The following is a 23,369-nucleotide window of genomic DNA, read 5'->3' as shown; positions in this document are numbered from 1 at the left end:
TGGTGATGTGCACAATATTTTAAGATTTTAAGGAAATAGTCCTTTTGAGTAACAGTCCCACTAAAGGCCCAGTTAAACAGTTATTATGCTGATTTACTGCATTTGTGGCAGTCAATCAAGAAAGCAATGAGGAAAGCCTTCATGCTTCATAACTATTCCCTCATCTCATGGACTACAAAGGCTACTCTGTGAAATTATGGATTCAAGAAGATGACACACTCACACCAGACCATGATCCATGTGACTAACAGCTTCACCCCGATCTGAAGAGCTATCACTGTGGAATGCACTGTGCCAATAATAAAGACATCAGGTCAGCTATAGTAAAGTGCTTGAACCAGCAAGATAAAATATTTGAGTGGCACAGAAAAGTGCTGAGAATGTTATAACAAGAACATTAGTTTTGCATAGATAATGGCGAAAAAAAAAACTTGATCGGTTTTAGTGGTGTTTCTTTTATTACGTCAAATCCAAATGATATCAATGACCCTTTCTACTTCAAATGGTTAAAAACTGCACCAGGATCTAAGGCACTGTTCTTCTGAAATAATTTCATATAAATATATATATATATATATATATATATATATATATATATATATATATATATATATATATATATATATGGGGTGCCAAACAGGCAATTACAATGATTTTCGGAATATATGAAGTCATTCCTAAATATATAAAGTCAGCATGGGAATACATAAAATTATTCCTGAATACAGTATATAAAGTCAGTGTCGGAATATATAAAGTCATTCCCGAATATATAAAGTCAGCATTGGAATATATAAAGTCATTGCCGAATATATAAAGTTAGCGTTGGAATATATAAAGTCATTGCTGAATGTATAAATTTAAAGTCAGCTTATATTAATATTGATTGAAATGACTCATTGAGTTCCTAATGCAGTGTGATGAAATAAGTTAACAAAAACATCTTCAGAAAAATATTTAAAAAAAAAACACTGCTCAGTTCATTTATTCAAAATGATGTACAGTATGTACCTGGCATTTTGAACACTATATTTATTTATTCTTTTTGTACAGGCGCATTTTTGGACGAACCTCACAAGCCTGATCGACTCCAAGTGGTTTCTGTTGAAGTTTACTTTTCACTAATACGAGTGAAATGACAAGCACGTAAATTTTATATATTCGGCAATGATTTTATATATTCCAACGCTGACTTTATATATTCAAAAATGACTATATATTCCGACGCTGACTTTATATAATCAGGCTTTGGCGTTACATATAATTGGGAATGATTTTATATATTCTGACGCTGACTTTATATATTCAAGTTTTGACTTTATATATTCCGATGCTGGCTGTATATATTCAGGAATGACTTTATATATTCAAGTTTTGACTTTATATATTCCAACGATGACTTTATATATTCCAACTCTGACTTTATATAATCAGGTTTTGGTGTTATATATATTCAGAACATTGACTTTATATATTCCAAAAATCATAACATATATAAATAAATCTTGGGTCGAGACGTGATCATGGTCAGAGAGACACTTTGAAGTCCTGTGAGACTACTTGCACGTCATACCCTACTTACAAACAATTCCTCAGAGACCCATCCCAAAAGACAAAAAAGTGAAACAAAAGGACAGCTGCCTGTACAGGCTTTTAAATGATCAACCCGCAGCGTGACATGCAGAACATGCAGCTCGGTAGCAGCAGCTAATCTGTCCACATCTCTTTAGCGTGCATTCATCCTCCCTCTTCACAACACGAGCGGCAGAGACACGAAGTGGAGAGTGTGACGTGCGCCCCCTAGGGGGATTGGGGGGTGGGCGAGAGAAGCGAGTAGTGGGCAAATGTAGATATCTGGACCCTCACAGTTCAATACTGGGACCATTGCTGCTTAGTTGTTAATCCATTTAACCTATATGTGGATTATATACAGCTACACTGAACAATCAAACAAAAAGTATTTTCCCTTGGTGTTTTTCATTATTTACTGGGCTGACATTAAATTAGCAGAAAAACATAGAAATTCTAATTTTGGTAGAAATGCTGGATCTACATATTAATTTTGACTTTTCAAAGTATAAACATTGGTGTTATATTTGACACTGTTGTACCATTTAGTACTAACATTACTGTCTTATTAAAATTTTTTTAATAATACATTTAATTAAATTAGAATTTACTGCTGTTCAAAGCATTACATTTTTAGCATGCAGTTTATTCAAAATGCTGGCACAAAGATCATTAATTATTCTTGAAATTATAAACACATGGCTCCTGTTCCTCTAGCTAGGTTTAGAAATGATTTCACAAGCCACCTTCTACAAATATAAAGATTTAAATAACTTAGGTCCCGCATAACTTCATAGAACTATTATTTGAACTATTAATGCATCTTTCCAAAAACATACATTACAATAAGAAAATGTTTTCTAAAAATTCCAAGAATTAATAAAACAACTATAGGTAGTCGATGATCAAGATGCCCATCCTTTGACCATACAACAGGGCTCTAGTTTGTTACATTTACTCTTTATATTGGAAATATAATGTTGGAGATCAAGAAGAGGAGGAGAGTGGATCAATTGGTGGAAGCTGAAAAAGGAAGACACTGACCTTTGAAAAATATCTTTCAATTGAATTTTTGAAAGTTCCTGAAATACTATACTACCTTACTTAGTAATGTATTCCATATTATTTATGGTTCTTAGGGTGAAGAAACTCTTTCTAACATTTCTGCAAAATTGACCCTTAACTAGCTTCCTTCTCTCTGTTCTTAATGAATAAGTCATTTTAAAGTTGCAGCTGAAATCCATTGTGCTAATTCCTTTTATAACTTTACATGCATCAGTTACTGTATGTCTCAGCTCATACTTCCTTATAGGTCATAGCCTGTACTTCTCTAGTATGGACATTTTTTATAATACAGAAAACAGAACTACAGTACTTAACAATATTCTAGAAGAGGCCTCAATAATGTTTATTGTACAGTTTAAGAGCATCATAATTTGTATTTGACATATTGTGCTACCTAATTTAATATTTTAGTAGCCTTCTTAACAGCTTCTGCACCCTGTCTGCATGTGGACAGTGCCAAGTCCACTATGATACCTGAGTCTTCATCCTAAGTTGTTGTAACAATAGGCTAAACTGTGGAGTTTGGTTAATTACATGTTGTCTATCCATAGTGAATGTGCAAAGTTCAGACTTGGTCAGGTCAAACCACACTCACCCTCACAGTAATCATCCATCCATCCATCTTCTAACCCGCTGAATCCAAATACAGGGTCACGGGGGTCTGCTGGAGCCAATCCCAGCCAACACAGGGCACAAGGCAGGAACCAATCCTGGGCAGGGTGCCAACCCACTGCAGGACACACACAAACACACCCACACACCAAGCACACACTAGGGCCAATTTAGAATCGCCAATCCACCTAACCTGCATGTCTTTGGATTGTGGGAGGAAACCGGAGCGCCGGAGGAAACCCACGCAGACACGGGGAGAACATGCAAACTCCACGCAGGGAGGACCCGGGAAGTGAACCCGGGCCCCCTAACTGCGAGGCAGCAGTGCTACCACTGCGCCACCGTGCCGCCCCTCACAGTAATCAACTTTATTTCAATAAACACTACCCAATTGACAACAGGTAAAGTGAGTGAAAGAGAATAAAGTGAATATATACAGTATATATATAAAGAAACATATACAAATAGCAAACTACCCTTCCCAGATCCTTAATGGTGAATACAGTATACAGTACATACCATATATAGAGTACTAGCAAAATACCCGCGCTTCGCAGCGGAGAAGTAGTGTGTTAAAGAAGCGATGAAAAAGAAAAGGAAACATTTTGAAAATAACGTAACATGATTGTCAATGTAATTGTTTTGTCACTGTTGTGAGTGATGAGTGTTGTTGTCATATATATATATATATATATATATATATATATATATATATATATATATATATATATATTTATACACACACACATAAACATATATATATATATACATATCTATACATATACACATATATACATACATATATATATATATCTACATATATACACATACATATACACACACACATAAATACATACACACATACATACATACACACACACATATATAAACATATATATACATATACATACATATCTACATATATACACACACAGCTATTTCGTATCAGTGCAATACGCTGCTTGTTAAAACGGATGACTCCCGCTCTTACGTGCAAGTCTGCGTGGATATTATGAACTATCATATTTGTTCAAGTTCTATTTAAATTTTAAATAGAAGGAATTTTTATTTAGTCGACAGAAATATCTTTGGTAGGAATGGTAAAAAATTTGTGAATTTACCCTTGGGATGAATAAAGTATCTATCTATCTATCTGTCTATCTATCTATCTATCTATCTATCTATCTATCTATCTATCTAAAAACAGACAGGAATATTATTCGTGAATAAATCAACTCAAACCTTAAACAACTTATAATATTTTGCTCTCCATAAAAATATATCCTGTCTAAATTATACAAGTTAGAAATAAAGTAAACATTAAAAGAACAAACATTCACATTTCTTTACTCTTATGTAATTTTATATAAAAATAAACTTAGATTTTAAATATCCCAAAAGATTTTGCTCTCCATAAAAATATATCCTGTCAAAATTATACAAATTCAAATATGAACATGCTGCATAACAAAACCTAGAAATATAAATAAAATGTGTTCCTTTCAGCAATAACAAATCAAATCATTCAGTTGTCTTTGCTCATATGTCATTTTAGAGCTGGACGCCTGGCATCTTTTTGGCCACAGGTTCGTTTCTGTTTGCTGTGAGGTTCTGTGTTGTGGAGATTCTCAGGATGGATTGCAGGTGCTCATCAGTGAGGCGACTCCTGTGTGCTGTTTTGTTAGTCTTTATCACTGAGAAGAGCTTCTCACACAGATATGTGCTACCAAACATGCACAAGGTTCGAGCCGCATGTAGACGGACTTTTTGTTCTTCGAAGTCACCAAAGCGCGTGCAAACTCAGTGCGCTCAGTTTATCAGCAAAGTGCGTATTTGGGAACACCGTAGTGACGACTTGGTTTAACATTACTTGGCAACAGGGAAAGTGGGGCAAATTGCACTGGTGCATTTGTGTCTCCCATAAAAGCAGCTTCACTTGAAATCACTTTGTGATTGTGCACGGGTTAAAACGTCCGCTGAAGTGTCAGATTCTTATTTAATTATGCTGCTTTCTGTATCTTCTGCATTGCATTCAGGTTACCCTGATGTTTTGTCTCATAGTGCCGTCTTAGATTAAATTCTGTAATTACAGCCACATTAGCTCCACAAATGAGACACACGGGTTCAGTAAACATATACTCAGCCTCCCATCGGTTTTAAAGGCTCTATTTTCAGAATCAACTTTTCTCTTCAGCATCGTGTGAGCTAGCTTGCAGTAACTTGCAGCATCATAAGGTAGACTTGATTAACGCGTAAGTGTTGGCAAGGCAGCTGAAGCGCTGCATTATGGGATCTGTAGTTTATTGTGTTACCAGCGCTTCATATACCCGCCGGGCTTTAATAACAATAATACAGTATATAAAATGATCTCGCGGGCCGGATATAATTACATGCAGGGCCGGATGTGGCTTGAGTTTGACACATATGGACTAAATAGAACTTGAAAAGATATATTTTTTTAAATGTGATCGCGCAATTCAGATAGAGTTGACGCGACTACAGCCTGCATGCCTCAATAAGTCATCCTCCCTCGCTCTTACTTTTTACCGCTCATCTAATGAATACACTGAGTATGGCTTTACCAAAACAATCATTGATGGCGAATAAAGTATCCATTATTCGAGTATGTAGATCGGGATATATATATATACATATATATATACCAGCGTATCAGCGAGAAGTAGTGTGTTAAAAAGCTAGAAAAGAAAAGGGAACATTTTAAAAATAATGTAACATGACTGTCAATATACAGTATTTGTTTTGTGAGTGTTACTGAGTGTTGCTGTCATCAAGGATTTGATTATCATTATTTCTTTCAATCAGGTTCGTATTTGTAGGATGTGTTGTGTTCAAGTTACATTCCGTGTTTGTCAATCGTTGTAAAGATGACAGGTTTCATTCATCGATTCGTTTCTTACTGCATCAATAAACAGCTCGTCTTCTTCTTTATCTGAGACCTGACACACTGCATGCACGGGTTTTTTTTACACTGTCTTCCTTTAGCGGGACATTGACTTTTTCCAACGTGTGCTTTGTTTCCGCAGTAGCTGGATTTATGAATATGCTTATCAGACGCTTCATATTTTTTGCTGCCTTTTCAATTGTGTAATTCGGTTTTTGTTCAGCGCTCTTTGGAACTGTTGCTTTTATCTGTGCACTGCGTCAGTTCACGTGAGCCGCTCGGTGTACATGCATCGAAGGTTCCCAGCTGTGCTGGTGCCATCTCGTGCTATGTCCATGGCTGTATTTAATGTTACCTTAGTCCTGGCACTTAAAACTTTCTCTCGCAGTTTCGCTGAGTTTGTGTCAAACACCACCCTGACCATCTCATCTTCCTCTCCATAAGCACAGTCCTTCACCCGTGAATATTTACCCGTGGCAGTTTGCTATTGGATTGCCGCTGACGGACGGCCTTATATGGGCAGGCACTAAATTACAAACGCCAGCGCAGCCTGTCTATGAACTTAATTTAAAGTGTAGGTTTACATCGTGCTTTGTTTCAGTAGCAGAACTCATGAATATGGTTGTATATGTCACTCGCTCGCTTCTTATTGTTTCGCTGCCTTCTCAATTATATAATGCATGTTTTCTTCAGCGCTTTTTTGAGGTCTTCCTGGTTTTCTATGTACTGCGTAATTACGTGGGAGGCGTGATGATGTCACACGAAACTCCGCCCCCACGGCGTTGAAGCTCATCTCCATTACAGTAAATGGAGAAAAACTGCTTCCAGTTATGACCATTACGCGTAGAATTTCGATATAAAACCTGCCCAACTTTTGTAAGGAAGCTATAAGGAATGAACCTGCCAAATTTCAGCCTTCCACACACACGGGAAGTTGGAGAATTAGTGATGAGTCAGTGAGTGAGTGAGTGAGGGCTTTGCCTTTTATTAGTATAGATTCAATAAAAACATATACAGTGGGTCTTTTTAAAAGATTCATGGCATCTCTGGCAGTGCCATGGTGCTAGATGGCAGGAATAACTACCTTAAACTTACAAATTGAAAAACGTTCTATCAGTACAGGACAACCATTTCCTGAAAGTGATTTGTATAACAATATTTTGATAAAAAATACATGTGTGAGATTGTGAGCGTACAAATGAATGACTTCACATGTAGATTATGCAACATGAGTAATGTGAGATTTTCATCATGAGCAGTTTGCCATTGATTGCTGTTGTCAAACATTAGTCACCATAGACTTATTTTGCAAAAATCAAAAACGTTTTTATCTCTGGTCTGCATTAAAACACGAAATTCTCTGCTATCACAACAAACTACATAGGGTAAGTATAGACTGGATAAAAATATAATTTTTTTACTGAAGTATTCCTTAAAATATATATACATCATAGTATTTATTGACAATATGCTGTGTGCAGATCCTTTTCAAAAGCTTATTGATCTTTGCCAATTACAGTACTGATTATTTAGTAGAAGAAGTAACAAAGAAACTTAACATCTATGAATTGTTTCTACAGAATTTCAAAAGTCAATCACGCTTCTGTCCTCTCTATGACATAAAACAATTACACAGGTGGAGCTCCTAAACACTCACAAACATCAGCAGCAATGTAACAGTTTTACAAACCACTTCATTCAAGTAAGAGTTCATAACTTCTGTTCTTCTAGTACTGGTGAAAGTTATAAATTCAGTTCAGATGAGGTGCAGTTCATTGCACACCCCAATAAGCAGCCAATTTAGAGTCTCAAGTCACCATAACACACCACATTTTGGAAGGGAAACCAATGTGTGGCTGGAGAGAACATCTGCATTTCACACATCCAACAATCAATCTAGGGATTGGAAAACTAAGCCGCAGTATCCCACAACCAGATGGCACAACACGTGAAACCTATATTTGTTAATATTATTAATGTGACTGAAAATTATCTTATTTTGCATGTATGAAATGTTTTGTTATTTTCCAATGCTGATAGTAGTTGTAAACAACACACACATGGACTCTATATGGCTTTATAAACCTTAATTTTGGTGAAGATGAGAAAAGCTTACCAAGATGAAAAGAAAGTTTTTGCTGATGATTGTTTTCAATTGAGTATTTCTCTACATCTTGGAACAGGACTGGATGGATGATCATTTAACTGGAGTTTCACACCTCTTTTTAAATGATCTCTTTGACAGGCATCATCAAACTTAACACTATCAATTGGTGACTCAATTTGTTTACATCCATAAGTGTGTTCTACTTATAAAATAAGCAGAAGCCTCTTCAGCCTGTCCCTCAGACACTGCAAATAAAATGTTAACTTGCTTACAGAAGAAATCGAGCACAAGCACATATATGACTAAATTTTAACCAAAGGTATTAATCTCTGTATAGGTAAGTAATTAAATGCTGCATCATTATAAATTTTAATATTTAATTTAATATATGTATAATATATAATATAAAAATTATCTATCTATCTATCGATCTATAATATTGTATAATATATAATATTATACACATATTCATAACTTTGATTACCTCAATAAGAATAAAGTCATTACACGCTTCTCAGTTTACTTTCTGGATTCTCTTCAGTTCTCTGCAAGACCTCTGAGTTTGTACCCAGTAAATAATAACCATTGCCATTTTCCAATATGCGACCAATAGTTCATTCTCTGGACAACCACTCACATTAAATGAATATAACACCCGTTGCTGTGTTCTAAATCAATCAATCTTTCATAGCCATCTATGGTACAGTATAAGCTACTTGAAGTTGTGAACTTATTAACTACAGTTGGAATCATTCATTTATTTACTGGACTTTGCAGCCTAGTTTTCACTTACTGAGAAAATATTTCATTCATAAACAATTGTGTTTATTTATACTCTTTTTTAAGATAGAAGTAATTAAGTAAAGAAACTAGTAAACCAGAGATGTGATGAGAACTTCCCTTGTGCTGCACAACAAGAAGAGAAAGATACTTTCATCACTTCACATCATTAACAATTCAAGAAATACCCCTCTTTAGGAACTTAGTAAGACCTTCACACATTTTATGGAGAACTTTTTAGGTATATCAGTCTAGTTTTCAGTTGTGAGTTTTATTAATAACTTTGATTACCTCAATAGCAATAAAGTCATTACATGCTCCTCAGGTTACTTTCTGGATTGACCTGTTCTCCTGTTTCATTCAGGCATCATTTCATTCTGTAATGAGGTTTTGTAGGAATGGGTATTGCTGTTGAGTTTTTTATTTAATTGTTACTTTTTTCATTTAGCAGATGACCTTGTGGTATTTTCCTGTAACTGTTTATTACTGAACATATTGACTCTTTTCATGGACTGAAGGATGAAGGACTGTTAAATGTATACAATTCTTAAAAACTGTGCAAAAATATATAACCAAAATCATTTACAATTCATATAGTATTCTCCTCCTTGGAATTTTTCACAATTTTTGGTTTTGCAACACTGAACCACAGAGGTCTGAATTTGGATTTTGTCAAAATTGACAAGCAAAAAGTGAAAATATAAATATGGAAAATTATCTGCATGAATTACAAATTAAATGAGAAACACAAAATAATTGATAGCATAATATGAAACACCTAAATCACTGGTGCAAGTCACATAATTAGTTTAAAGGAGATTACCTGTCTGGGGTTTCAGTTGATTGTCGTATAAATGCCCCTTATATGGAAGGTCCAATATGTGGTGAGTGTCATGGCCTAAAGTACATAATGAAGACAAGAAGAACGCTACAAGGAACTCTGTGAAAAGCTGATTGAAAAGCACAGGTCAGGGGATGGAGGCAAGGAAATATCCATTTCACTGTATACAGTATCTCTTGGAAAAAGTATGGAGCATTTATAAATCTGTCTATAGCAGGCAATTCACAAAACTGAGTTGTTTTGCAAAAAGAAGACAAATGAGGGAGTCCATCAAGTGACCAGTGATAACCCTGAAGGAGCTACAATTTACAGTGGAGAGACTGTGCACACAACAACTGCTGCTCAGGTGCTTCACCAGTTCCACCATTATGGAAGAGTGGCAAAGAGAAAGGCACTGATGTGACATCTAGGCTAGAGTTAGCCAGAAGTCACACAGGAGACTCAGAAGTCATCTGGAGGTAGGTTTTATGGTTTGAGGAGACCAGAATTGAGCTTTTCTGGCAGTCACACTAAATATACCAATATAATAAACCAGATACTACACATTTTCACAAATGTGCCATACTCAGCGTGACGCATGATGGTGGCAGCATCATGCTGTGGGAAGGCTTCTCTGCAGTAAGCCCTGGAAGGCCCATGAGAATAGATGGTAAAATAAATGCAATAAAAAAGGAGGAAAACCTGATGCAGTCTGCAAGAAACCTGTGCCTTGGAAGAAGATTTGTTTTTCTGCAAGACAACAGCCACAAGCATAAAACCAAAGCTGTATAGGAATGGCTTAAAAACAACAATGGTAATGTCCTGGAGTGAGCAAAGTAATAGTCCCGATCTCAAACCAATTGTGAATTGTTGCTGGACTTGAAAAAAGGCTGTTCAATCACAATCTCACTGTAACATCAGAGAGCCTAAGCAATTTTGCAAAGAAGGAAGGGGAAAGAATTCCAGTGTCCATATATGAAAAGCTAAAGAGACCTGTGCACACAGACTGAAGGCTGCCAAAGGTGCATCTACTAAACACTGACCTGAAAGGGGGGAATACTTATGTGATAAATTATTTTATATCTTCTATTAATATTTAATTTTAATCGTTTTGCAGAGATCTGTTTTCACTTTGACATTGAAGCCAATTTAAATCCACTGTGATGTTGTATAATAATAACCTGTTACAACATCCAAGGAGGGACTAGTTCTTTATAGATATGATAAACTATGTGTCACTTTTTTTTATCCATTCATTCAGTTACTCTATATTCTTAATCCAGTTTTACAGTTGGTGAGGTCCTGGTGGCGTCAGGTGCAAAGAAAGAACCAAATCTGAACAGGTCGAGAATAGTCAAAAATTTATGAAATTGCTGTGATTCATTATTGCTTTTTGATTGACAATGGATAGAAAAGACGATTCTCTAGTTTTTAAATATACAGATAAAAATTCTCAAAAATGTTATTTATATAGAAGTTAATGAGCTTTATGTCAAATAGATATGTCATGTCCCTTCTCTCTTTATGTGAAAGTGCTGTATTTACTGCTACATTATTTCTGTTGGTGTAATTTCATCAATTTTTTAATTTTATTGTTAAATTTAATACTCTATTTGTCTAAACATTCATCTATACCTTTCATCACACAGTCAAAAAATGATCTTTGCTAATGTTACGTTAAAAAATATTTCACATTATATTTATTTAAAAATGCCCAACATTTACAGAGTATGGAATTACCTCAAATAAATCCAAAGCAAAAGTCTATATTTTCACTGTTATAATTTTAAGCTTTTGAAATCTGTTCATGACTTTTATTAAATTTATATTTGACTGACATTTTCTTAAATGCTTTTCATTCCTCTTAATCAATTCATACAGCATTGCAATGAAGGAGTATACAAAAATTGTGTGGAGATAAATTAATTTGTGGAGAATTTATTAGACAGTAATGGTGCAGGAGCTACACTAATATTTTTCTGTTAAATTAATTGGTTAAGTGCTGCCATAGTACGCCTGCACATTGTGACGTTACTTCCTGAAAATGGAAGGATGGATATATGAACTGTTTTAGATAACAAATCACATTAATTAAAATCTGTAACTTTAAACATTCAAAAAAATAAACCAACAGAGTTATCCACTTTATTTACCTAATCCAAGTTAATTTAACTTGAAATAAGCATGTTTGTTGATATTGTTGATATTTTCTATCTTTTTCTAGTTACTGTGACATAACTCTTTTAGATGTCACATTAGCACAGTAAAATCATTTTAAACAAAAGCATTTAATTATTTTAACAGAAGTGTAATCAACCATTGGAGATGTTGTCATTTTTCACCAATTTTATGTTAATCTTGCTCAAAATTAACACTTTCTTAATACTCAAGACGTGGTATACCTATTTTCACTACACACAGTTGAATTAAGCTGATTTAACTTAAAATAAATAAGTTTTGTTTGTAACTCTTTAATATTTGTGTAACAATCTGTATTTTTGCTGCATTGTGCTCCAAATGATCCCCACACCTTTACACATTTGGAAACAAATTAAAGGCTTTTAGTAAACTGATTTTGTCTGAGCTCCATGGGTTTTATGTGGTTATGGAAGCTGATTTATGGCACCTTTTTATGCACTGGCAAATTTAAACAGAAAATGCAATCATTCAAATAAATGGAAAATGGAATGGCCTTTCAAATTTGAACTATTTGCACTGATGCCATATAAATAAATATTTGAATATTATTGATTGAATGAAAATGTGTGGTTTGAGTGTATTATATTTATGTAAATTGTTTTCTTAAACATAGTATTGTAATGCATTTATAGATTTTCAATTGTATAAATCAGAGAAAAAAAAGAACATTTTTTTAAGATGGCGGCACGGTGGCGCTGGTGCCTTGCAGTTACGAGACCTGGGTTCGCTTCCTGCATGGAGTATGCATATTCTCCTTGTGTCTGCGTGGGTTTCCTCCCACAGTCCAAAGACATGCTGGTTAGGTGAATTGGCGATTCTAAATTGTCCCTGGTGTGTGTTTGTGGGTTGGCACCCTGCCCGTGGTTTGTTTCCTGCCTTGCGCCCTGTGCTGGCTGGGATTGGCTCCAGCAGACCCCCATGATCCTGTAGTTAGAATATAACGGGTTGGATAATGGATGGATGGATTTTGTAAGATTACAAAATGGATCATAATCTTTCTTTAAATTTAGAAACAGTAATAAAATTAACAAATTTGAACTTTCTGAAGTTAATGAAAACAAATTATATTAAGTACAACCTGTCTTTCTATATGCATGATATAACTATTTTTCATAAAGTTTAATATCTTAATTATTTCAATTGTATAAATCGGAGAAAAAAATATTTTAAGATTAGTTGATTTGGTTTGATGGAAATTTACAATATAGTTAAAATGTGTAAATCTTACAAACTGGGTCTAAATTGTTTTCAGTGCACTCGTAATCAATCTGCTATCTCACCAGTTATGAAATCAGTTTGGTGATGTGGCTAACGTCTTCAACTATCATTAACAATTTTGCATGCTTGCTAATCTTTGTACAAGTACAAATAGAATTAAGTTACCTTGGAAATGCTTCAGGTATAAATACATATATGTAAACCACACCACTATCCTCATAAAATAACTTATGATGCTCTGCGTGATCCACCGCCATATTACTTATGTCTTTTAGAAGTGTCATTTAGATCTACAAGTCTTAAATTTTTCTTTTTTGCTTTGCAAATTACTGACTTACACCTATAAAAAAGAAATGAACATGACATGATTTCCATGTTTCCACTAAATCTGAAGTACATGCTGTTCTAAATATTTTAATAATATTAGAGAATGGCCTCTCAGATGGCCAAAACATGCCTTTTAGAACTATGTGGATTTTTATAAAAAGCAGTGTATTCTTTCTAATCTGATCACAAAAGCTGCCTGATGTGCAGAAATCTTATTTCTCTGAAACTATCCCAATATGTTGTGTCTAATTAAACATTACATTCTTATTATAATAAAAAAAATAAAATGTTAATTTCATCAGATATTAATGTTTTATCATAGCTGCAGTTTAGGCATCTATTACTGAGTCTTATATTAATTTTTGCTCCAAAAGATGCACTGGGGCTTATTTTCAGGGGATATCTTATATTTAATCACATCCCTTGTGATCCCTGCCTGCAGTTTGCATGTTTTCCTGGTGGGTTTCCACAGTGTGCTCAGTTATCCATCCAAAGACATGAAGGTTTGGGGATTTGGTGAAGCTACAATGACACCAGTGTATGTGTGAGCTGGTGCCCTTTCCATGGATTTTGTTTCTGTCTTGTGCCAATACTTATGGAATGTGCGCATCCCCAAATTGATGGATGTAATCATTAAACATCCTTTTCAGAGATATTGTGGCAAGGTGTCCTCGGAATTTAATGGATGTTTCGGGCACACTCGTCGCATCCCATGAAGTATAAACCCGGACTTAGGCACCTTACTTTTCAGCTGACGATCTTGACTAGGGCTTATTTTCGGAGTCGGTCTTATTTTCGGGGAAACATGGTATATACCAGCTATTAACAGCTAATAGATATATTTTAAATTATGCTATAAACAATAATAAAGTTTCAATAAAAACAAGACTCTGAAGTATGTGCTTCTCATTTTGTATTGTTTAATATCATGTTTAAAAAAATTATAATATGTTTTATAATATGCAGACTGTTAATAACTGTTTATAATTTATACCAAAACTAATGTGTTACCAGCCACTTTCTATATACTTCCAGCTAGTTGATTTCCTCTCAAACCTTTCTTTTATTCATTTTTAGGTTGTTGGAGAGTGGAGATTTAGCAAAATTCACTGCGACATTTTTGTTACCTTGGATGTCATGATGTGCACAGCAAGCATTCTTAACCTCTGTGCCATTAGCATTGATAGGTAAGTGTTACTTCTTTGCAGTTGCATACAACACCAGCTAAAATTAAAACCCTTATTACAGTACAGTATATATATATATATATAAGGGAAAATCATTTGTGGAAAAGAACATCATGTATTTGAAAGCTAATATTAAAAATGTATGAATGAGAACAGGCTGAAAGAACTAGCATCGGTTAATCCATTTAACCTGCTTAGACAAATTCAGTGTCACAGGAGATGACATCCTGGCAGAATTTGGTACAAGGCAGGAACAGACACTCAACAAGATGCTAGTCTTTTGATAGGGATCCTTCATTGTACACAGCTACACATTACTCTCACAGAGAAAATTTAAATATACCTTTCAAATAAATGTGCATGTGTAATGGAAAGTTAGAGGAAGCTAGTATCTTCAAGAAAGCACAAATGCTAGATTCCCCAAATCCCGCAAGCGCTTACCATGCCACTATTCATAATATATATATATATATATATAATATACTATTCATATGAAGTCGTGATGCAGCAATAAAAAACAGTCCTATTGTGGCATACAGGTAGATTATTAATATTTTGTCTAAAAGTAATCCAGAAAGAAGACTGTAGTATGCACAGTATAAATAAGAGAGAATCAGACCATTGCCTTTAATTAAATTTCTTATTGCTTACCACTTATACAGTATTATACACAGAATTGCTTCTTATTTATTTGTTCATTTAAAATTAGGTGCTACACATTTATAAGATTATTTGAAAACATTCTCAGGTCTAAAAAAAATACAAAGACAATTACTTTCAACTGAGACAGCCATCACAAACAGTCATTAAGATAATGAGACCCTTTTCAAATTGTGAAACATCTGAGAAAAAAGGTCAGGAAAGCACACATCTTTTCTTATAAAAAAGAAATTCTTCTGTGTGTTACTTTTACATTTTCAAGAGAGAAATTCCTATCACCCTTACAAGATCTAGTTTATAATTTTTGCGTATAATCAAAAATGAAAAACTGACTGCATGAAATATCTGTGCATGTTATGACTCTCTAAAAAGTCAGCAAAGGTACAGGTTAGGCTGACTGGTGGCTCTGCATTTACCTTTCATATTTCAGTGTGGCTGTGTGAATAAGTGGGCCTTTTGCCTAATGTCAGAATAGGCTTTAGCCCCAACATCTGTGCACTGAAATAAACTGGTTGGCGAAATTATTGACTGCATCACATCTGTCAAAATACATTTTAACCAATAGCAGGTGTATATGTAAATAAAGTCATTAAGCTTTTGGGGCCCTGACATTTTTTTATCTTCTTTATTCTTTTGATACATAGTCTTGCTCATGCTCAAGGCTTAAGACTGACATTGTAGAATTTATTTTACAAGAAAAATGTAATAAGAATTTATAAAATGTTTAATTTTAAAAGGAATAAAAATATTATGTTCTTGTAAAGAGGCAGATTATCAGAAACAGCATTATTTAAATGAAGACCCAAAGAGAAAATTAGATCGAGCAGTATGACTACATTGATGTATAGCTTCTTTAACATGCTGCTAGGCCCTGCCAATTTGTCCAAAACACAACAGGATAAATCGGTTTGGTCTAGTCTGAACTAAATTATCCTGAAATCAATGTAGAGGTCCTAGGACAAACTGATCTGTCCTAGTCTAAACTAGTTTGGCCTGCATTGACACTTTCCTCAATAAGAAAAACTTGTTTGGCCCAGTCAAAACTGATTTATGTGATTTTGAACATTAAATATGTCTGATCCTGCAAATTCGGGGAATCTCTGTACCCTATAAATTAAAGTGGGACTACACAAAATATAAGTTTTAACTAGGTCAAATTGGTTTATCTTATAGAGGAAAGTGGACTGAAGGACATTGAGGTGGGTTTTTAGGAGAAAACCCTGGGGGTGTAGCCTTATCAGGAGTAGAATAGCTGTGTAATAAATTCACAGCTATTTATTACAAAGTTTTTAGTGAGTTATCCCCAGATGTGCATCGTTCTGAGAGTCAGATCGGGCTGGTGCAAATCATCAAAATAAGATGGACACATTTTGTCCTGGACCAAATCCCAGTTATCAGCAAAAGTGACTACAAAAGCATTCAGGGAGAAATTAAAAAGACATAAACAACGTTGGGTTTCCTCCCACAGTCCAAAGATATTGTTCCTAGTGTGTGCTTGGTGTGTGTGTGTGTGCACTCTGCGGTGGGCTGGTGCCCTCCCCAGGGTTTGTTTCCTGCCTTGCACCCTGTGTTGGATGGGATTGGCTCCAGCAGACCCCCGTGACCCTGTAGTTACGATATAGCGGGATGGATAATGGATTGATGGATGGATAATCAACTATGTTTTGTAGGATATAAAAACATGGCTAGTTCATTGAACACTATAAAACTTTGAAAAAGGAAAAGTCAATAAAATGTCCAGATCAAAAACAGTATATACAGTACAATGTCTTGTTTACTTATTTTTAATACCTTCATGCTACCCCAAGGCTGCTTGATTTGCCAGTACCACTTCATGCTTCAGTCTAAGACTGATGACACCCGGCTGAATAATAAAATCTCTGGATTCACTATTGCCATAAAACGAATGACAGCCTGCTTCAGTGACCTGATTGACTTGAAATCTGCAAATTGCCTCCAACTCGACGCACACAAAATCAAATTAATTCTGATAAGATCACTTGTACATTTTAAGAAACCTGAATTCTCATTAAACTTTGGCTCTTAGAAAATTTTTCCACTCTCTTCTGAGTTTAAATTGAAAGCAGACTGACTTTTAAATCTCACATCTTCACTACAGCCAACATTTTATTTTCTCCTTTGTAAAAATGCATCAATAGTGCTGTTCAGATGTTGAAGTACTTTGTCAAATTTTATCAGTTCTTGTTTCAATCATAATCCTCTTTTTACATCAGATTCTAATTGCTCCTGTAATAGTCTTAACTCAAACTAATGCAGTGGCCAGTACTTGATTTTTATCTAATAACAAATCATCTGCAAAACTGACTTAGAGAGTTGCTTGTACCATATATACTGTGCCTTTCATACAAGTTAAAGTCTTCTGACAGTAGCCTCTTTATGGATTCCAAAACATGAATTGCATCTCTTTGCAAACTTTTAGTTACAATAGTTTTGTTCTCTGATACTACGACTATTCCCATTGCTCACTCTTTCTCAACGCCAAAATCCAGACTGAAGACCCATCTCACTGTACAATTATGTGTAGCGTCATTGCAGGTCTCAGCAGTTCCTGTTTTTCCAAAGTGATTGTACTGTTGATACCTCACTCTAATACGATACCAATTAGGTCAACCAGACCTTAAAGTTCTGTATCCCTTTTTACATTTTGGTGTGCTTTACCTGTATATCTTGTTGTTAATTCCTTTTAACAAGTAAATTTACTTCAATGCCCTCCTAGTCTCAATCAGTGATTGGTTCTTGTATTTTCTGAGCTCGTTAATTTAAGTGTGAGTATTGTCCCCATATACAAATGGTAGTTCTTCTGTGCAGTCTAGGTTTTCTGACATATCCCAAAGACACGCAACATTGGTGAACTGACAGCTATAAATTGGCCCAGTAGGAGTAAATGTGTGTGTGAGTATGTATATGTGCCACGTGATAAACTGTTTGTCACATTGTTCGTGGCTGGTTTCTGCCCTGTGCTTTTTCCTGCCACCATAGCTGTCACATCCTTACAGTGCTGAAGTTAAAAACCAAGCTAGAAAATCAATGGATAGGTGGATGTTTGTATTGTATTATAATTTTGTTAGCCCTGTAAAGATCCTTGTGGTGTATACTGCTAGTGATACTATATCAGATAAAGATCGAGTGATGGATTGCTATATAGAACAACTGGTGAGTCATTTTAATAGGAAACAGAAAGATAGGTTCTAGACAAGGCAATTAATTGGTTAGTTTGTACTGAGGCAAATATAGGGCTACCTTACCTCTCATAAGTACCTACTCAAGTAACACAGAAGAATATTAACAGATAAAACAGAAGCACTTTCTGACAATCTTACCATCTTGGGCCACAACAAAAACTAACTGAAATGATAGAGAAAACTGTGTAAATAAGGACAGGGAAAGAGAGGGGACAAACTTCATCTTTTCAGAGATATTACATTGTGAATTGATAAAGAGATCAACTTTGTCATCAACCCTCTGCCTATCATTGAGAAGAGTTATGATGCACAGATGGAAGACAGAAAACTAACATCTCATTGGTTGTATATATTTTGTCTAAGATTGTATAAGGCTGTGAATAAAAACAGCAGCACAAGGATCTACAAAGAGAGATGAGGTATGAGACCTTGTATATATTTTTGGATACATATAACTCTTACAATATAGTACCCATAAAAATAATAATAAGTTTAGTTTTAATTTTATTTTGATGAATAAAGAAGGTATATGAAAAGTGACATCAGCATCTTCGCTAAAGTTGCTAGAACGTCCTGTCTTTGACAATAGTTTGAGAGAGTTCTCAGCTTATTTCTAAGCCTCTCTGCATTTTTTTTTTCTTTTCGTTATTCAAAGTAATGGGAATGCTGATATTTCTAGCTCCACTAATAATGCCACTAGTTCCTGATTCCAATCAATTGCTTCTCATCAACTGTTGATGGCAAAACCACTGTTATCAGTACTATTTTAAATGTTTGTATGTCACAGTTGCTTCCAAATTGCTAAATTTCAAAAATATTTTGGCTAATTGCACTCAGAAGTGAACCAGAGATATATTCTTTTGTAAAAAAAATTTGGAAGTAATTCCACCCCAACCTAGACCCACTCTTGGGTCTTCTTTCTGCTTGACTCCAATAGCTGGACTAATATCATTCACAGAACAAAGTTTCTAAAGTTGCAGTATTATTGACCTGCCAGTATACCAGTATTAAAGGACATCACACCCTGCTTTTTATCCATCCCCACATTATTGATCCCCCAGAATTGACTCCCTAACTATCAGTTTATGCTCACTCCATACATAGTACCTTCCAGACAAACCTTAACAATGCAGATGTTATGTTCCCATTTGTTTTTTCTTCCATTAGCATTTCTGTAGTCTGAAATGTTCAGCTAGTAACTGTATGAACACCTTGCTTCCCAGGAGCCGGAGTGTGAGACTTTGTTACATAACTACTAGCTGTCCTGGAGCAACTCTTCAAATCGGATACTGCTGTAAATGTTTGAACAAGTAACTTTAGGCTCCAGTAAATGGGATTCTTCTTTTGAATCCAAGACTTGCACTCCCTGGCTGAAAATGTACTGAAACAATGTCAATATAACATTAAGAAGTAACTTTGTAGATGGATTGCTTTGTAGTATTGTAGAAAAGGAATTTGTAAAAACTAGAAAAACAAAAGCAACAACCTTGAAATGGGAGTAGTTTTACTGTTATTTAGCAAAAAAATAAAAAACAATAATGACAAACCAAACCAATTGACAAGATTTCTTAAAATAAGCTAACTAATCTTCAAATTTCTCTATAAGTCTATAAATCTTAGATTTCATTTTTTGCAGTTCATTCTTTAATATAAATTAATCAGGGCCCTTAAAAAAACAATGATGACAGTGCTAATACAATTGATAGTGTTCTCAATAGTAGTCTGTATTTTTGAAAAAAATTAGATTTGATTACTAATTGTATTTGCATTTTGTGTAATTTGATTATTTCTACTTGTATCTCATCCTGCTTTTTATGAACTTACATTTGTTAAAATATAAACTCCTATCTGCAATCATCTACAAATGCTTTGTTAGTAATAGAAAATTCTGAAGACTTTTGAGATAGTTGAGGGCTGAAAAAGATTAATTTAATGCTAGAAGATGGATTTTATTAAGATTTGGATTGCTCAAATGTATTCAGATATTGTAGTTCTCAGATTTGTTGCTATATGTGGTTGCTACCTACCACGGTGTAGTCCCATAGGGCTGTAATAATTTCAAATTAAGTCAAATAGAGGTGGTGATGATTCCATTTAAATGAGAAATTATTTTGGTAGTGATGACTGCCATCTCAATTACTAATCAGTATGAATGTTTAATTTGGAAATGCTCAAGTTATAGGGTTTACTACCTCGGCTGCTCTTTCTTGCACCTTATATAAATGAGCTATTTTAGTATCTAGTGAGGTTATATGTAAGATTGCCATGTCTTTCAATCTTGTTTAGGAAAGGTTCGACTACGGTAGTTTTAAACTCAGTTTTGCATATGTTTAATCTCTTAAACCCTTCTTTGTGTGTGATTTTGTACATTGATTTTTTGGTGCATTGTCTATGTCAGGGGTTCTCAACGTCGGTCCTGAGGACCCCCTGTGGCTGCAGGTTTTTGTTCCAACCTGAGTCCTAATCAGTGACAACACCTGTTAACACTGATCACATTCAGAAAAGCATAGCAGCATGATTTTTACATTTATAAGGCATTTATAAATATTTCTGCTTTTGCTGTAGATTTAAATGCTTAACTCTCTTTTGTTGATTTCATTTTATTTGCCTTTTCTCTGTGCAGTTTTTCCCCCTTCATTGTATCTTAATAATGACAACTTAAAACGAGCAGAGCAGACACCCAGGCAAACAACATTGAATAATCAAAGGCTGCAGCTATTTTAGAGGCAGACGCACTAATTAGTAAATAATGGATTAATTAAGCAATTACAACACCTGGAAAAGTAGAATGAAAATCAAGATGAAAATACTGTTAAAAAGAAAAAAAAATACATTATTCCTATATAACTGCTTGGTACATTTTAACATTTTTTTTTTTTAGCAAACTAAGTTTTCTAATTAATATATTGCTCCTTAAACACAGCACTTGGGAAATATCAGTTCACTTAATTAGCCCAGGAGTTCAATTAAAAACAGAAGCTGGTTGGAACAAAAACCTGAAGCGACAGAGGGTCCTCAGGACCGACGTTAGGAACCCCTGGTCTATGTGCTTGTAATAATTTTGTATGTTTTTTCTAAGTGTTTTGGGCTTTGTAAAGTTATTAAATGTAAATACACGGTTCTTTTCCACTTTTAGTTTCGTTTTGCAAGTATTGACATTTTGTAACCTTAAAACTTTATTGTTCTCAATATGCCATTTCATGGGCACCACCATTTGATGGCTTTATTGCCATGATGTAGTGGCCCATTGCTAGGGATGTGGTCTCAAAGGTCATTGATGCAGTCCCCTCATTGTCAAAGTTTGAGAATAACTTCAAAACATAAGGTTGAATCTTAGGGTTCAGAGTTTGAATCTCTGCTGTTTATTTATCTCTGAATTAAGGTTTATGTATTGAGTTATGATGCCATTTTGCTTTCTCGTGGCTGGTGCCAAAGTGTGCTCCCATCATTAGTATAGTGTCCCACATTGTAAATGGCATGCCCTCTGAGGTTGTGTCTATTGGGAAATGACACATTGGTGTGACATGTGAGTCCCTGTCTTGCACCTCAAAACACAAGGCTGAGTCTCAGTGCTTTAGCAAAATCAGCTTTATTCAATTTGAAACAGGAACAGCTAGTTTTGCAGTGGGAGCTACCACATTCCTATACACAGACACAGCAAATGGGTATAGACTTGGCCAGGTCACTGTTCCCTGCATTTATAATGTCCCTTGCATCACCCATTGGCCACAGGTGTGTATTGCATGATCTTGATTGGTTCATAGTTGTTTCCGCGGTGCTATGCTGTTGCGCTGCGAACCTGTGGTTGCCTTGGCAACGAAGAGGCAGTCCTCCACAGACTCCACAAGAGTTCAGAAACCTCACAATGGTTTAAAAGATTGTTCTTCTGATACTAAACAATCTTCTCGCTTTCCAAAACTAATTATTTTCCTTGTCTTTCATGTTTTTTCATCTATCTATGATTCTTTGACTTCTTTGATTTTTGTCTCTTATTTTAGTTTTGCTACCATGTGGCTGTATTTTCCCAAATGACCATTTTTGCATCCTGAATCCATCTATTCTTCTTATTGTGTCTCAAAGCATTTTTGATAGTGTTACTACCTTAATGATATTCCTCAAGGAGACTGTCACTTACAAGTCTGTTACAAAAAAGTTCTAATTATTTCTAATTATTTCATTTATGCTGAATAATATTTTTACTAAAGATTGCACATTCCGCAACCAAAAAAATGGAGCTATGATTATGAGCAAACATATTAAGTGGATTTGTTAAGGGGCAACTGGGTGACAGACAACTAAGTGAAAAGACAACTCAGCGAAAGGACAACTCTGCAAAATACAATTTGGTGAAAGGACAACTCGGCGAAAGACAACTCGGCAAAAAGACAACTCGGCGACATCGTTTACCGGTTAGGTAATAGGTTCAAAGAGATTTTTTAACGATATTCAAATGACAATGGGCAAAAAGACAACTCGTCGATATGTTTTACCAGTTAGGTAATACTTAGTTTCAAAGAGATTTTTTAATGATATTTAAATGACAACGTAGGGCGCCAGAAAATCCACAGAATCACCTGCTTTATGAGAGTCCCAATACATTGAGAGTAAGATATTCCTTAAGCCGTACTCACCTTTTGTATTCTAAATATCGTTGTCATACGATTACAATCAATACAATTTATATAAAGGATTAGCAATTTTGCTTGCAGAAGATAATATA

The 23,369-nt window shown here is 34.9% G+C and overlaps 1 protein-coding gene across 1 annotated transcript in view; it reads left to right on the top strand.

Annotated features, from left to right (window-relative positions):
- Nucleotides 1-23,369, top strand: part of LOC120535873 (D(2) dopamine receptor B-like) — a 376,172-nt gene that overhangs the window by 316,507 nt on the left and 36,296 nt on the right. The window contains exon 3 of the mRNA XM_039764002.1: nt 14,677-14,786. Coding sequence (XP_039619936.1) covers nt 14,677-14,786 — 110 coding nt within the window. The remainder of the gene's footprint in view (nt 1-14,676; nt 14,787-23,369) is intronic.

Source organism: Polypterus senegalus, chromosome 9 (genome assembly GCF_016835505.1).
Source record: "Polypterus senegalus isolate Bchr_013 chromosome 9, ASM1683550v1, whole genome shotgun sequence".
Classification (NCBI taxonomy): Eukaryota; Metazoa; Chordata; class Cladistia; order Polypteriformes; family Polypteridae; genus Polypterus; species Polypterus senegalus.
This window is presented reverse-complemented; position numbering and strand designations above follow the sequence as displayed.